Below are 18,620 nucleotides of genomic sequence, written 5' to 3'. Positions count from 1 at the left end.
CTTTATTCTAAGACTAACATATACTGTAGTAGAATGATAGCTATAGATAATTGAGCAAATAGGGAATAGCTACTACAGTGAAGTGTCCTTTATGTAATGTTGATGAGGAGAGCATTGAACATCCATTCTTCAAGTGAAATGATTTTTATATAAATTTAAGCGAGCACCTATGAAATTACTCCCGATTTATGTGTCTGCTCAACCACCTAGCTCTTCTTCATTCCCTTGGTTTCTATATGGAAACTAAGATCAAAGTGTTGTCCCCTCTTTTTCCTTGCTCTTTCTCTCTTGGCGTCGCTCCTCGCACCGCCTTTGGCATTAATGCTGCTGCGAGCAACACCCTTCATGCATGGAATTCTCTTTGACATTGCTTCTTACACTTCACGTATTCCTTGTCATTATTCATATTGTTATTACCATCCCTGCTACTCCCACCTATATAAAAAAGGGGAAGAATTGATTTATTTGAACGGGACTACGTAATTTTGCATTAACACATCCATTTAAAAACCCCTTCGTTTCTATTTATGGTACCTAATATTTGATTCGACACGATATTCAAGGAAAAAAAGGACTTTGAACTTAGAAATAAGCGAAAAGGTTCAAATATATCCCTCAACTTTACCATTTAGAGCAGATATATCCCTCGATAAAGAAGTGGTGCATATATACCCCTACCGTTAATAAATATACCCCTGTCGTTACACAAATGATGCAAATATACCCTTTTTGCTAATAATTTTTTTTAAGAAAAAATCATTTAGCTTATTTTTTAACTTAAAAAAATGCCACGTGGCTTTGAAAAATAAGATTAGCAATTTTTTTTAGTAGACTACCAATTTACACTACGAAAAATGAATAATTTGTGAAAATTGAAAGTTGCAATTCGCAAGGGGCAATTTGCAAGATTGCCCTTCATTGGGGGTGATCTTTAATTTTTGTCCCTTAAAATGGTAGTCTTTAACTTATGCCCTTCAGGCAGAAGAGAAATTTTGCCTTAAGGCAGAATTTGAGCTTTAAAGGCAGAATTTGCATATGGATAGAATTTGCAAATTTCTACATTAAGGCATAATTCTGCCCTGCAATTTTTTTTTTTTTTTTTTTACTGAGTTGGGGTTCGAACTCACAATCTCGGGGTATCAGGCGAAGGGCAAAACTTAAAGACCACCAATTTGAAGGGAAAAAAAATTAAAGACCACCCCAAAGGAAGGGCAATCCGCGCAAAAAAAAAAAAAAGATTCGCAAGGGTTTTATACTCCTAAAGCAATTAGCGGAGGCTAAAAACCCCCGCGAATTACAACTTTCAACCTTCACAAATTACCCTTTTTTTGTAGTGTTACTTAAAAAATAGCAAAATATTTTTTTTATTAGTGAAAAAGATATATTTGCACTAGGGGTGTACATGGACCGGGTTGGTTCGGGTTTTTAAAGACCAAACCAAACCAATTGCATCGGGTTTTTAAATCTATAAACCAAACCAAACCAACAAAAGTCGGGTTTTTCAACCTCGGGTTTTCTCGATTTTTTCGGGTTGCTCGGGTTTTTCGGGTTTTTTCCGGTAACGTCTTCATACAAAACATATAACTTATACTTCAAATATTTCTTTAGTCCTAGTAAGATACAACGATCTAATTAAGATATTTATTAAGAAAATAACACAAAACGTGATGAGAGATGACATTGTACTAAAATATTCAACGAAAAAAATTAATGAAATTGCATAAAATAAAATTATCATAATCTAAAAGTACTAAGTCATGCTACAATAAATACAACTAATTTATAAGGCATGCAAAAAATGATCATAATCTAAAAGTACTAAGTCATGCTAAAATAAGTACGACTACTAAGTATTAATTACATGACTAAATATTAAAGAAAAAATAAAACTAAGTTATGCATTTCACTTTCTAAACTAATATAAAGCTAAAGAATAGATATCAAAATTATTGTCATTCCAGTGTTAGATATGAATTTCTTTTGTTAGCATTAGTATTGATTTGATTTTTGTTGAGTTTTATTTGAGTTACTACTATCATTGGGCTATAAAACTTATTAAACCATTCAAAAGTCTAATTCCAAGCTTGAAATAATATGTTAAAAGACAAAAAATTATGAAAAAGTTAAAGAAACATTTATAAATAAATATTTCTATGTATAAAATGTGTTTGAAATTTTATAAATGTAATGTCGGGTTGGTTTGATTCGGTTTGACTTTTTTTAGTTAAAACCAAACCAAACCAATAGTGTTCGGGTTTTTCTTTTTAAAACCAAACCAAGTCAAACCAAACCACTAGTCGGGTTTTTTTCTCAGTTTGGTTCGGATTATCGATTTGGTGCGGTTTGTCGGTTTGCTTTGTACACCCCTAATTTGCACCATTCGCGTAATGGGAGGACCATATATGCACCCCTTTTTTAACGAGGGTATATCTACTTTAAATCACAAAGTTGAGGGATATATTTGTACCATTGCCCCCTAGAAATAATAAAGTTGACATAGTGTCGTTGTAGCTAATAATCATATGCGTAAAATGGAAAATTTCAAGAAATTATTTTCAAACATAAACATATATATTATTCTTATGGAACAAAACTAACAAAAAATAGCACAAACAATGAAACACACTGCGTATAAATATAAACATGATTCTGAAGATGAGAAATTCCCTTTGGATTTGGGAAGAAGAAAATGAAAAACGGAAACGATACCAACTAAAGTATCTCCGTCATTACTTTCGGGTAATGGCTTCTACGTAAAATAAAACACAGAGCGTACATAGAGCTTACATATTTACATTGAATCATATCTATATAACTCCATAGTTATAGAAATTTTTTATTGTAGAATGACCATATCTAAATCTATAATCAACAAAATCCTTGAATTCATATAGTTGATCCCAACTTATTTGTTACCGGAACATTCATATTTACATTGAATCATATATATATAACTCCCTGGTTATAGAAAAATTATCTTGTAGAATGAAGGTATCTGAATCTATAGTATGTGACAATTCATATAGCTGACCCAACTTGTTTGTTGCTACAAACATAGTTATTATTATTATTGATAATGCCTCTAAACCCATATATAATTATAGGAAAATATTCTTTAGAATCAAATCTAATACTATACTTAAACATAATACACTACTCTCTCTATCCCAATTTTTCTGGCACGATTTAGATTTTGAGAGTCAAACTTCTTAATTTTGACTGCCAATTTTAATATAGAAGCTTTAAATTTTTGTAGTATTATAAGTAACAATAATTGACTAACTCAAAATATTCAAACGGCATATCATAAAATCACATTCAAAAAATACTTATTGATTCTAGAAATCCGAATGGTGCCACGTAAATTGGAAATAGGGAGTAACTATACCTTGTTCATGTTCTCTGATCGTCTGCTTCTCGAAGTCATATTCTTTGCACATTTAATTATCAACACATAGTTTCCTTAGATGTTCATCGAATTGTACTTGGACTTTGCACATTGATGCAGCTCTGGATCTTTAATACTACCAAAAGCTAAGTTTCTGATAGTTAGAAAGAGAACATGTTCTCATCCTGAGAAGTGTCATTCTGAGAACTTTGCACATGCTCTTCCTTTTGTATAACGAAATTATTTTCTGAGAAAAAATACTACAATAAATTTTTATAAAAGGAGAATAATTTAGATGATATATATCTCCAATTACAGATAGGGCTGAAAGTTTATATAAAAGTTAAATTCTTGCATTCATAGATATGCATAGACGGATCAATCTTTAATCTACCTCTTTCTCAATTTATATGGCATTGTTCGAATTTCAAGAGTCAATTTTTTTTTTAATTTTAACAGTAAATTTAGATATAAAATCTTAAAATTTTTTGGAATAAAATTTTAAAATAATATATGTCACCATAATTGATAATTTAAAATATTTAAAAAATATACGAGAAATTTGTGATTGATCAAATTAGTTTGACTTTCAAATCCAAAGATGTTATATAAATTGTGATGAAAGAAAGATTATTGGACCTGATATTTAAAAGTTATTGATTCATTTCTATTACTTATTATAATTTTAATAATTTTTTACTCAAAAATATAGACTCTGTTGGATTTAAATGAACCCAATATTCTAAAGTTAGTATCTGCCCCTGCATGAATGAGGACGAGTATCAAATGAACTTTACGTACGTGGCCATAGAAACAATATGCCACCAAGCAAGGTTAGCGATAGCTAACTGCGAAAATTTTCATTTCGATATGTCCATTTCTACAGATGATTTACAATATATATGATAATAATTAAAAAATAGATTCTTGCAACTATCGGTTTACTTATAATTGGTATTGCAGAATGTTTATATTTATTTTTCGATTGACTAGCTAGTGCCTATATATTATGAGCCGTCACTTATAATTATCATTTAAAAATGATTTAATAATGAACAAATTGACGCAAAATATTTAAGGGGAGGTGCCGTGGTGTATATTATTTGTGGATGACATAGTATTGATCGACGAGATGTGTAGTGGAGCTTACGATATGCTAAAATGGTGTATATTATTTGTGGATGACATAGTATTGATCGACGAGATGTGTGGTGGAGCTTACAATATGCTGGAAACCTGAAGACAAATCCTAGAATCTAAAGATTTTAGGTTGAGCCGGACTAAAATCAAGTATCTGGAGTGCAAGTTCAGTGACGTAGCGCATGAAGCGGAGGTGGAAGTGTTGATCGATACACAAGTTATACCCAAGAAAGGAAGTTCAAGTATATATCTTGGGTCTATAATTCAAGGAAACTGGAAGATTGACAATGATGTCGCACATCGTATTGGAGCGGGGGTGGGTGAAATGGAGGCTCACGTCATGGATACTGTATGATAAGAATGTGTTACCAATGCTTAAAAGTAAGTTATACAGAGTGGTGATTATACCTACATTGAATGGAGCAAAGTGTTGGTCAGTCAAGAACGCTCACGTTAAAGATAAAGGTAGCGTGAGAATGCTCAGATGGATGTGTTGACATAATAGGAGAGATAGGATTAAGAACGAAGTTATACAGGACAAGAGAGGAGTGACATCCGAGGCAGATAAGATGAGGGAAGCGAAGCTGAGATGGTTCGGGCATGTGAAGAGGAGGAGAGCACGATGCGCCAGTAATTAAGAGAATGCGAGGGGTTTGCTATTGCAAGTTTTAGGAAAGGTAGAGGTAGGCCAAAGAAAAACTGGGGGAGATAATTAGACAGGACCTGACACATATTTAGCTTACTGAGGACATGACTCTAGATAAAAAAAAGTAGTGAAAGTCGAGGATTAGGGTACGTAGAAGGGTAGTAGGTAGCCGAGTGTTGTCGTACTTTTATATGGGAAATGCAGGGGCGGCTAGTCTCCTCTGCTCGTGTTCTCCTTATTTGATAGTCTAGTTAGTATTTGCTATCTTATTCTTCAATCTTTTACTACTATTTGTTACTTCCTTTGCTGTTCATCTTACTATTTTGTTGTCGTTATTTTCTCTTCAATTCCACTTCTTTTAAGCTGAGGGCTATCGGAAACAACCTCTCTACCTCACAAAGGTAGGGGTAAGGTCTGCGTACATCCCCAAATCCTATTTATGAAATTACAGTGGGTATATTATTGTTGTTGTTGTAAAGCAAGAGGTACCAAATAACTACACAAAAATAAGTTTAGAAAAAATAACTTTAATTAGTGTGAGTTTAATTTATATTAACTGATAACGTAAAAAGAATAAATTATACTATTAAATTATTTAAAAATATTTACAAGTAATCCCTTATAAAAATGAGAGTAATCTTAAAACTAATACAGACTATATGTTATAATTATTAATAAAAATGACCTGATTGTAACTAAATCTTCAAACCAATTTATCTGTTGCAATATAGATCAAATGATATGATACTATAAATAATTTACACTATTAATATATAAACTAGATTCAATTAATGTTAATTCCAAAGAGATACTTTAGTCAACCACACAAATTAGTGCGACTCACATGTCTCGACCCAGCCCTGGTGGCCAAAATAATTAACTAAGTAGCAGAAATATTGCCCGAAATATCAAGAAGATTAAGAAGACATAAAAAAGTAAAAATAAAAATGAAATTAGTTGCGATTGATTCGAGAGAAACAACAGTAATTAGAGAAAGAAACGATTTTATTAAGTCTTAAGAATTACAAAAATGAATTAATCAATTAGTACTATAAATGAAACCACCGTTTTATTCTCTGTTAATTAAGGAATGTTTTGCATCCTTTGGTCCATTTTCAAGACTTCAATTCTTCATTTTCTCAATTCTTTCTGCAAAAATAAATAAAACAGAATAACATATTAGAAAAATAGAAAAAGGAAGTAAATATCGTTCGAACAAAAAAGTGAGATTAAAAAAAAAGCAATACACAAGTAAACAAAAGTGGATTTAATTATGATGTTTTCTGTGGTGAAATTATCAAAATATTTATACAGCAATTAAATCTAAATCTTTATGATCACATTACTCGATAGTTTAATAGTAATGATTTTATATTTTATGCACTAATGGTGTCAAACAGTGTTTAGACAATTATGATCATTTATAAAGTAATAACATGTAAATCTGTACGATAAATAGGCTAAATCACACAGAAAAAGTTCAAATATTCTTTAAGTTCTCAGCATATATGTAACTTAAATTTAATAAAAAATGTAACTAACATTTATTATATGTTAAAATTGCAGTGATATATAGTGCAAAAAATCTTTAACTGTCAAATATATAAGTCAAATCCAAAGTATCATGAATCACTAAAAAAAAAAAGAAGTTGAATTATCTACGAGTTTCGTCGCTTATTCTGTTGTTTAGCTAGAGAATTTGTCAGCCGATGATTCCTATTTGGTAGTAGAGATTCTACTAGCATGTATTACACATCTATAAAAAATACGTTATTAATGTACGTCGCATATATACCTTTAATCAACTTCGCGGTGCAATCTTCGTCACACTTCATCTCGCAATGAGTGTATCCAAATCCTGCATCGGAGCATTCCTTGTGGCAATCATTGTAGCAAACTGTGTATTCATTTGCCACAGTTTTAAATGCTTCTTTAATTTTTTCTGCGTTACTTTCTCCATGAACAGATGATGAAAACATAACAATGCAAATGAGAAACACTGCAACAAGCTTCTTTGATGCCTCCATTTTTTTTTTAATATGTGTTTCTCTCTTTTGCTGTTATGTTTTTTATGTGCTTGTTGCTTTGTGTTTCTTGTTGGGACGATTTAGTTAATGCAATTGAATCTCTATTTATAGGTGTTTTGAGACATTTAAGTACCTCAAATTAAAGTGGTGGATATCCGCTTTTGTAGAAAATTTCTGATTGTGCTTGTTTTTTTGTGTGTTTGGTAATAAGACTTAGTTTACTAAAACTTAGGGATTATTAAAAATTATGATATGTTTAGGATTCATCGTACATACGAAATTATTTTTAAAAGAGGAAGATACAGCTTTGAAGAAAGGTCATCTGCTATTTTGTTCTCTTTCGTATAGGCTACAAAAATATGCTTTAAATTTGGACTCCTCGTTTCATGCATTAATGACATTCCATCATGATGATATATATATATATCAGTGTTTTAAGAGGCGGGGACGTGAGGCGAGGCAAGGTGTTTTACGCAGCACAAGGTGATGCATAAGCCTCCGAGACCCGGGGCGTAAGTCTCATGGATCTACGGGACGTATGTCTCATGTATCTTCAATTTTATAATTTTTTATTAAAAAATAAGCAAATGTAAAGTTTTAATTAAAATTCTGCAAAATATAAAAAGAATTATTATAATTATTATTTGAGAAAGGTAACAACACGAAAAATGATAATAGCGTAGATAATCTTTAAAATGAAATCTTCATTTACTTCATCATTATTCTCCAGATCTATTAGTCTTTCCCACCCTCAACTAACATTTGTACCAACTTTTATTTATATATTCAAAGAAGGCGAAGGACAAAAAGTGTAAGAGCAATGACAAAAAATGGATGAAGTTGTTTCAGGAAGATAGTGCTATGAAATATCTATAATATCAATTTCAGACATAATCATCTAAAAACACTATTTATGGTAGTGTTATTTTTTATGAGAGTCGCTTTATTTATTTAAATATTTTAAGAAAAATCACAACAACATGAAAAATGATAACATAAAGTATAAATATCATTACACCAATAATAAAAATCATAATATATAGCAAAATACTTTTATAAAATAACAAAAATTAAATTTAACGTCGGAGGCGTGCACCTTAACGCCCAGGACTTTACGCTTTTGCGGGACTTACTCCCCAAATTATAGGGCGTACGCCTGCCTTATGGATCTACGCTTTTCATTTGCGCCCCGGAGCGCTTTTAGTACGCCCCGCCTGGGGGCTCGCCCCTATATATCTCCAATACTTTTTTTGTTCCTATTATTTCGCAGGTGCCACAAGGCAAAAGGGAAGAAGGATCGCCATTTTAGTTAGTGATAAAATGTCTATTAGATTGATAGATCCAAGAGTCCTGCCATAGACTTATAATTAAAGTACAATTGCCAATGTTCCACTTCCCTACGTATATTAGGCCTTTCATAATACTCTTATCTTTATAAAGCTGGATCTGTTTAAAGTTGTTCATATATTTTTCATTAAGACTTCCTTCCAAAGATCATTTTGTTGTGAACAAATCTTCATGCTAATGCACTTAAGAAGGACAAGTATTTCCATGACTTTATAAAGTCCTAATCGATCATCCTCCTTAATTTTAGTGCATATGTTCCAGTTTATTAAATGACATTTCTTTTCCCATTCGTGTTTCCCCAAATAAAATTCCTTTGAACTGATATTTCTAGTGGCGACAAATTAATAGTTGCCATAACTAGTGATCTTTTGTGGCTAAACCATCCCCACGCTCACCACTGAAGAATGCACCTATAGTGGTGATGGAGGCACCATAAAAAAACTTACCTATCAAAATTATAACCGAATTTAAAATACTTCAATTTTAAAAAAAAAAAATGCGTTTAGAGCGTTAATCTTCATCTTTTGAACGTCACCATATTTTCACACAGGTCTCATTTGAGTAATTACTAGTCTAATGATCATTTATTCAAATATCAGAAGTTGAATTGAAGGTTAATGTTTTTTGAAAATAAGTGGTTTCTCACTTTAGTCTTCTGATGTTTGGTAAGTACATAGAAAAAGTTGTCTAAAAAATGTTAGTTCGTATTCATATATAATATAAACGAACACTTATTAGGATAGGATGGGTGCGGGGTAGGAGTGTGGGGTGGTGGGATAGGGGTTATAGTGATGGGGTGTGGGGCCAGAGATGGATTAAAAATTTAAGTTTTATAAATCAATTTTTTAATATTTTTACCATTGAATCATTGTATTTTTATGATTATGAGACTCATAGCTACTGCTTGTTGCAATTTTTGTGAATTTTTACATCTAAAAATTCTGAGTTCAAATAAATCTGATACTGATACTAATACTTTACATTCGCCTATGAGGTTTGAGTGAGGTGTGTTGAAAGGTGGCAAAGCGACAATCAATACGTAATGCCATTAAATGAAACTTATTTTTCTAAAAAAATCTTAAAAGTTTAATCAATCAGATATAAAAGTTAAAAAATATTTTCTCCTTACCAAACGTACCCTAAATTTCAAATTTCAACCGAACACGCTCTCTTCTTCATTTGGTATATTTAGAGGAATAGAACTATGTAGGGTAAGGTGTAAGCTTCGATTTGTGTGATTAAAAAGGGGAAAAAGGGGGCCTCATTGGGGTTGGAAGAGATAAGGGATACAGTAAGGTGCGTGAATCAATGAGCTTCCTTTATGGATAATCATTGTAGCTTGATTACCTAATGAGAAATGCAAAAATACCAAATATAACTAAGAAAATTTGTTAGTACTATTTTTTTTAAGAGGTAGCGAAAGAGGAAATTGAAAGGTGAAAAATCGAACCCTCACCAATAAAATAAAAGTTCAGTTAACTAACCAACTGAGCTATTAACTTTTCTATTGTTGTACTTTGCTCTATTTTTTCTTTCGAGTTTTTACTTATAAACGTGAATTGTAATAAGCAATTTATTTTATTATAAAAAATTTGATACTTTTGACATGATTCTTAATATGCTCTCTAAATTTTGGAAAGTTAATAAGAAAAGATGGAAAATGAAAATTCTGCTTGGGGATTAAAAAGCAGCCATTCTTCATATACCTCACCTCAGCTCTGAGAATTAATAAATTTTGCAATCCTTTATGAAATATAATATAGTATAAATAGCTTTACACATTATCGATTTATATTAATTAAATTCTTTTCTCTCTACAAAAGTTTTATCTATGCATGGCGATAAATAATGATATTGGTGGGGGGGAAGCACATCACTCTTTATTTTTTTATTTTCATTCGGTGTCCAGTATTCATATTAGGGCTCGATAAGATTTGAATTCGCGTTAAGAAATCTCACATTGGAGATTGCCCTAAAACCGGCGATTCCATACCTAAGACAAGTTGATTAAAAAATAAAAGAATAATTGCCGCTCTATCACAGTGAACAAGCACATCACTCGTCCCATTAGAGTTGCTGGCCTTTGGCATTACCATTTGGCAAACTTCAAACCTTATTTGCTTATGGAATATAAACTTTACTTGAGCAACAAAGTTTTAAAACTTAAAAAGTTTTGGGTTGAACACTAACAATGTTTTACTTAAAACACACTTTCAAGTCATCACTTCAATATTTTACTTGAGGTTAAAGTGAAATTCAATACTCGTAAATATACAGCCGAACAAATTTTGGGAAATAAAGAAAATAATACTTATGCTCTAAGGGATATGTAATTGAAGAATTGTTTCGTAAACACACTTTTCAGTTGGGATTAAAGGCTGATTTACGTAATTGTCCCTTTTATAGATGAACTAAAGATTTTGGTCCTATTTCAAAAAATTATGCAAATATAACCTTGAGACTGACAAAATATTAAGTTATCTGTAATATCTATAAAATTTTACGCCGTGGTCTAATGTTCTCGTATTAGAATTTAGTTTTGTTTAAAAGAATTTCTCCCGTAATCTAAAAGTTCATAAATTACAAGAAAAATTAAAAATAAATTATTTACTAAATAATTGTCTAAAAAAAAACCGGGTGAACATTTTTGGGAATTAACAGGAAAGGGCCCTCCTTCTGGAGTTTGGGCTTTGGCTTTGACGTGGAGGGGTAAAGAACCAATGGGCCTAAGATGCACAGCAATTCGCAGAATTGCCCTTTTTTTGGAGTGGTATTTAAATTTTGCTCTTCATATTTGTGGTCTTTAAATTTTGTCCTTCAGCTAAAACCCATAGGTTTCGGGTTCGAACCCCTGCTCAGTCAAAAATTTTAAAAAAATTTGCAAAGTAGAGTTTAAATTTCGCTATGCCGCCTCCGGCAGACTTTGCCTTGAAGCATATATACGTTTTTTTTTTTTTAACTTTTCAAGGTAAACTTTTAGTAATGCCTTAACTAAAAGTGTGCCTCATAAAACATAACTAAAAGTATGCCTCATAAGACATAAGTTTTCCTTAAGGCATAACTAAAAGTTTGCCTTATAAGGCAAAGTTTAAATTTTGATATGCCCCCTCCGGCAGACTTTTAGTTGTGTTTAACTGGAAGTCTGCCGGAGGGGGCAGATTTTTAGTTGTGTTTAACTAGAAGTCTGTCGGAGGGAGCAGACTTTTAGTTGCGTTTAACTAAAAGTCTGCCCCCTCCGGCAGACTTTGCCTTGAAGCATATATATATATATATATATATATATTTACTTTTCAAGGTAAACTTTTAGTTATGCCTTAACTAAAAAGTGTGCCCCAAAGACATAACTAAAAGTATGCCCATAAGGCGGAACTTTTCCTTAAGGCATAACTTAAACTTTGTCTTATAAGGCAAAGTCTATGCCTTAAGAAAAGTTCTTGCCTTCTTAACTAAAATTCTGCCCCATAAGGCATAACTAAACTATGTCTTAGGAAAAATTCTGCCTTATGGGGCAGACTTTTAGTTATGCCGGATCCGGCATAACTTTAGCTTTTCCTTAAAGATTGTATGCTGGATCCGGCATACACTCCCCCAGTCCTGTCTGGCGAAATTATTTTTTTATTTTATGCCTGAGCGGGGGTTCGAACCCAGAACTTCATGTATTCGCCCACCTTTCCAAGTAAAGGGCAAAACTTAAAGACCACAAATATGAGGGGCAAAATTTAAAGATCACAAATTTGAAGGGAAAAATTTAAAGACCACCCCAAGAGAAGGGCAATCCGCGCAAAACAATGACAACAGAGTGGGGTAGAATTGAACATGGGTGGGTCGAGTTGGGGCCAGGGTGCTATGGCATTGAGGAAGAATTTTCCTTCACACCTTTTTTTTTTTTTTTTTTTTTTTTTTTTTTTTTTTTTTAACTCTTTGTCATGAATGTCCCTATCTTGGGGTGGTATTTAATTTTTGCCCCTCAAATCGGTGATCTTTAATTTTTTCGCTTCGGCACTTTAAGTAATAAAAAGGTGACAGAAAAGACTCGTGAAATCTAAAAAATAAAAATAAAAACAAATTCGGCCTACCCTTATCTACGACCTAATTTCGCAAGGCATAAGTTTATAGAACCTTTCCCTTGTCCGACATACGTTCTATCGGAATTAAATTTTCCAACATAAATGTATAGTACCTAATTCAGCTGACATAAGTTTATATTTTTGCATCATAATACAACACAAGCTATGTCTTACAAGGCATAACTTAGTTACTCCATAAAAGTTCTCTAAACTTATGTCGGATGAATTAGTTACTACATAACTTATGCCGAATAACTTCATTTCTACAACAATTATGCCGGACAAGGTAAAAGTTCTCTAAACTCATGCCTTGCACATTAGTTAATACACAACTTATGCCAGATAATTTAATTCTCACAAAACTTATGCCGGACAAAGTAGTTCTCTAAACTTATGCCTTGCGATTTTTTTTTTGGTAAGAAAATAACAAATTCATCGACTCTGCTTGGGATCGAACCCAGAATCTCTGGTTTCATAGACCAGTGCCTTATCATAGATAAGAGTACTTTGACCCACAAATTTTTATTTAATGAGAAGTAGAAGAAAAAATTAAAGGCCAGTCCGTATGAAGGGCAATGCGCGCAAAAAAATGTAATTATTTCAAGACTTCCCCTCGGGCTTCGTTTCATAACAAGTAACGCTGAATTTTCGTGTAATTTATCGAACGCCGTGTTTTAGTGGTACAACGAGCTGACCTATGAGAGACTAAGTTGAGACTAGCGCTCGCTACTTTCCAGCCATAAGCATATCTGCTTACTTATCTAGGATCAATAACTCTTTACTAATATAATATCATATGGGAATAATAATATGATATTATGCTTACCTCTCTTAATTTATTGTTTTCTAACAAGTTTTTTTTATCAATTTATCACTTTAACTAATTTATCATTTTCTAATATAGAATTCTTTTAATTAAGTAATTTTACAATTACCTTACTTTCTTTTGAGCCGAGAGTCTATTGGAAACAACCTCTCTACCCTATAAAGGTTAAGGTAAGGTCCACGTAGATCCTATCCCCCCCCCACACACACACAAAGATACCTATAAAGGTTGAGGTAAGATCTACGTAGATCCTATCCCCCCTCCCCCACAAAGACCCCATTTGTGGGATTACAGGGTATGTTGTTGTTGTTGTTATAATTACCTTACTTAACATGGGTTCTTTAACAATATCCAATACTATTACAGATGCACAATATTTTTTAGAAGCTGTTGTACTATTGACAGTGTTTTCTGGACAAACGGGTGATGGTTGCAACTTGCAAGAGTAGATACTGTTAATGACAAAAACATGTTCTAGATCCAAGAAATTGGTTTAAAGCTTTACTACTAGAAGGAAAAAGATAAATATAAAAAGGACACAATACAGTGAAAGTTACGTATTCTTAAGGAATATACAGTATTTATAGAATAGCATCATTTAGGGAAAGAGTAGATCAGTCAAATTGTAATTATTTACATTAATAACAAATAAGTAAAAAGAATTGTTATAGAAAAATCAAAACAAGGAAAGTAACGTCGGATCGTAAACCATAAGAATTGTCAGAGTTATGAATGAAATATGAAGGGAGATCTATGAAATTATCCCTTTTATCTAATAAGAAAGTGATATAGCATGAAAAAGCATAACAAGAAATAACTTTGGTAGCAAGAAACTTTTGCTTGAATATACTTCCATTTGATTAGTTGATTGAAGTAGCAAACTAAGACAAAGTGTCTTTTTTTTTTTTAATTAACCACTAATTGATCAGCTAGGGACTAATTGCCGTACAACAGTGGAGCCAGACTTTTCACTGAGGGGTTCAAAATATGACAAAGTAAACATATGAGGAAGTCAAGGAAATTCAACATATATATATTAGCCTTGAATATACAGTATAATTTTTCTCCGAAGAAAATTCGGATGAACCCTTGCTCCCACTTGGCTCCGTCCCTAGGTATGTTGTACACTGTAACTCTCTAACTTCCACTACGTAAACATGGCTTTGCCACAAATCGCCAGTGGTCATATTGGTACGACGTAGAGGCACAATTGCTTGGACTCTTGGAAGCAGAAAAGTAGAACCTTCAAATCCGCAAGTATGGTACACCAATCCTTGATAAGTTGTGGTGTTATAGATGTGCTATTTTTGTTGCTCAGAGGTGATATAATGAACAAGCAAGAATGACTATGAATTTCATATGCTTCTTGTCAAATTTGGCATTAGGCCTAACTGACACCCCAAAAACTAGCTCGAAGGGAGGAGGATGCCAAAGCCTTATAAGGAGCCCAGGGTTCTCGTCCGTCACAAATGTGAAGAGAGATCATGAAGAGAATATATCACATTGGTGACGAACGAGAACCCTGGGCTCCCAATCCTCCTTCCTTTGAGCTAGCTTTTGGAGTGTGAGTTACGCGCAATGCCTAATTGGGCCTAATGCTGAAGGAGCCAATTTGGGAGATCTGGAACCATACCGACGTCTGGTCGGTAAATTTATATACCTCAGTTTTATGTGACCTGAGTTGTCATATTGCGTGCATGTTCTGTCTAATTCATGCAGCAACCGAAAGAAGCACACTGAAACGCGGCTCTCCATGTGGTGCGCTACTTGAATAAGAACCCAGGACAAGCCATTGCAATGAGAAAAGATTGCGATCTTTATTGTACGGATGGTGTGATTACGACTGGGTCGGATGTCCATTGACTCAAAAATAACTTACCGGTTGGTTTATCTCCCTCGGGAAGTCACACATATCATGAAAAACCAGGAAGCAACACTTTGTCTCTTGCTTGTCAGCAGAGGCGGAATAACGATCAATGGCAAAGACAGTCTGTGAATTGAAATGGTTAAATGGAAGATTGCATAGTTTGAGCGTTAAACATAAATCTCTAGTGGAAATGTATTGTCATATCAAACGACATATATATATATATATATATATATATATATATATATATATATATATATATATACTGCACGAAATTCGGTATAATACTTCCTAGTCATGTGTCAACTAGTAAGCAATTGACCGATGTGTTTACAAAGGCTTTGGGAAAATCGCAACATGAATATTTGCTTGACAAAGTTAGGTATTCGGAACTCTCATGCTTCAACTTGAGAGGGGGGGGGGGGGGGGGGTTATTGAGACCGGATGATGATCCGGTCACGTCGGTGAGTCTGTGAATCTATTCTATTCTAATAGCAATAAGTTTGGTCTATTTTTGGTGAATTTATAATTATGGTAATATAGGATTTGTAATTCTAATAGAACAAGGTTACCTTATTAGACTATGGTAAGGAAGACCTTACTTGTATATAAGGAGGTCATTGTGATGATTACAAAGCAGAAAGAATTCTCGCATTATTCTTGTCTCTTGAAATTCTCTTCCCTATCTCGATTTTAACATTACTTTAAGCGGACATCAACTGCCCATTCTCTTTGTCTTTGTATGAAAAGTAGGAGTAGAAAATGTCTTAGGTAAAGCCATCTAGTGTTACATTTGTAAGCCTTCCATCTATTGCATTAGTTCGTCGAGAAATTTCTATGTTCACTCCCATTAAGGGAACTTGTCTTGTCTTGGAATGCAGTAAAGAAACCCTGAGCTATTGAATTAGTTCATAACCCAAAAAGAAGAATAAGACTCTATCGGTATCATAACCTCTCGATGAGAAATAATATCTATCTATTACCTATAGATCTGCAAAGGTATGGTCACTCAAAGTCTTGAAGCTCTTAATCTTCACGTGAGAATTTAGGAAATTTTCTTTTTCATGGGGCGGGGCGGGTTGAAATTTTGCGGGTTGAGACCGAACCCACACCGTACCCGCCCCGTCCCATTGCCACCTCTAGCCCCATCATTTTTTTTAAAAGTCAGGCTTTTTGTGGCGACTTTTAGGGCTGCTAAAGAAAAATTAGGCTTTTTAGTGGCAATTAAAAAATTCGCCACTAAAGGTTAAATATCCCAAAACATGTATAATATGTGTATATTTAATAAAAAATATCCCAAAAAACTCTGAGGTGATTTTTGTATATAATATGTATCGTTTGTGTATAAAAATATGTATCAGTACCTATCTATAATGTATAGAAACTGTATAAAATATGAATCACTAAGGTATGTATCATTTTTGTATATAATATGTATCATTTGTGTATATAATGTGTATAATAGAATAGAAAATTGTATAATTTTTGTATATAATATGTATCATTTTTGTATAGAAAGTGTATATATAATTCCAACATATGTATATAAACTATATCAGTCTTGTATAGAAAGTGCATCATACGTATAAAAAATGTAACATAGAAACCGTATCATTGTGGTATATAATATGTATCACTATTGTATATGTTAAAAATAAATATCATATCATTATTGTATAATATGTGTATAATAAATGTATAATTAACGTATAATTTATGTATAATAATAAATGTAAGATTAATTCCAGCATATGTATATAAAATGTATAATTCTTGTATATAAAGTGTATATATAATTCCAACATATGTATATATGCTGTAGCAACCCTTTAGTGGCGACGTAGTCACCACAAAAAGTCTTTTTTTTTTTTAAGCGCTGGGCTGTTGGGCCGACCAGCCTTGGCATTATTTTGGGCCGACAGGCCATTTTTTGGCATTAATTTGGGCCGATCGGACACCTAGTGGGATTAAGCCCAAACATTGGTTAAATGTGGGATTAATTTGGCTGAGTGGACACACAGTGTCCTTTTCCCTTTAATTTTTTGGGTAATGTATTAAATTTCGGTTGGCATTCGGTTCTTCGGTTCGATTTTATCAAACTTCGGTTCGGCTATTTCGATTTCGATTTTTTAAAGGTGGACACCGAACACCGAACCCAACTAGTTCGGTTCGGTTCTTTCGATTTCTGTTTTTTGAAATTCGGTCCGATTTTTCGATTTTAGTTATTTATGCCCAGCCCTACTCATAACAATACAAATACGTTAATCATAAAGATACCAGTGCGATTGATGGGATCATGGTCTCGGGAGGGGTGTATGGGTTCACGTGACTCATAATCTACTCGTACTATGGACTCTGCCACACAATATGGAACGGGGAAGACTTCTTTTTTCTTCTAAGTAAATATATGTAATTTGACCAATGCTCATATGTTTGAAATTTAAAATGGCAAATTCAGTGGAGTGTGAAATAAGTTTAAGCTCAACTAAAATTTGCATTTTTATATAATAAGCAGGGTTTTGTGGCACAAATGATTATAATAGAACTGAGCACAAAAAATACAATTAAGATGAGAAAATTAGGTTTATAACGTATCTTCCGCGCCTCTTCCAACAACTATTTCAATTTTCTATCGGGCTGGTTGTTTTTTAAGCTAGGATATTGGTACAGTATAGCATGTCGTTATCAACAATATTATGGTACGTGGGGAAATAGATTTGCAAATCTTTGGTGAAATTTCAATTGGGATTCACTTTATTTTAGTGGTTTGATCATTTGCACAAATGATCACTTCATTGAACACAAACACAATACGTGTGAGTTGCTTCCAGGTACCACCTTAGCCTGGGTGGGACCAGTCTCGTTTGCGATTTTCTTTCTTCAACGAATGCAATAGTCAATTAAATGGCTTTTACTAGTCAGTTAATTTGCTATTATAATTAACTAGCAGTGACGAGCTGATGCAGAAAATATTTCCATAGTTCTTAAAGGCTTCTCTGTTGTTGTCCTCTGCAACCATGGCTAACTTCCTCAAGAGCTCGAAAGTGGCACTGAGGTTCTTTAATGGCCTCAACCGATCAGTCCAATTACACGCAAGCACTCACGGGGGTGGCTCAACGAAATTAGTGGCCTAAAGTCAAATCATAATAAGAGGCCTTAGATTATTAATAAAATAATTTTTTTCGTTAACAATTTTGTACATATCTTGATTTTTTGATGGATTATCTACTAGCTCCCACCGTAACTTTATTTACAAATGCTTGTAACACTATTTCTTTATATAATCCGCTGACTCTAATAATATCAATTCAT

The 18,620-nt window shown here is 33.1% G+C and overlaps 1 protein-coding gene across 1 annotated transcript; it reads right to left on the bottom strand.

The window, feature by feature from the left end:
- Positions 1-6,161: 6,161 nt before the first annotated feature.
- Positions 6,162-7,272, bottom strand: LOC132618582 (major pollen allergen Ole e 6-like). Its single transcript, XM_060333608.1, has 2 exons — positions 6,970-7,272; positions 6,162-6,323 (listed from the first exon to the last, which is right to left on the bottom strand). Exons 1-2 carry the CDS (start codon positions 7,199-7,201, stop codon positions 6,298-6,300), a joined length of 258 nt encoding a protein of 85 aa, XP_060189591.1. The 5' UTR covers positions 7,202-7,272; the 3' UTR covers positions 6,162-6,297.
- Between the last annotated feature and the right edge of the window lie 11,348 nt (positions 7,273-18,620).

Source organism: Lycium barbarum, chromosome 11 (genome assembly GCF_019175385.1).
Source record: "Lycium barbarum isolate Lr01 chromosome 11, ASM1917538v2, whole genome shotgun sequence".
NCBI lineage: Eukaryota > Viridiplantae > Streptophyta > Magnoliopsida > Solanales > Solanaceae > Lycium > Lycium barbarum.
Note: the sequence above shows the minus strand (reverse complement) of the source record. Positions and strands in the feature narration are given on the sequence as shown.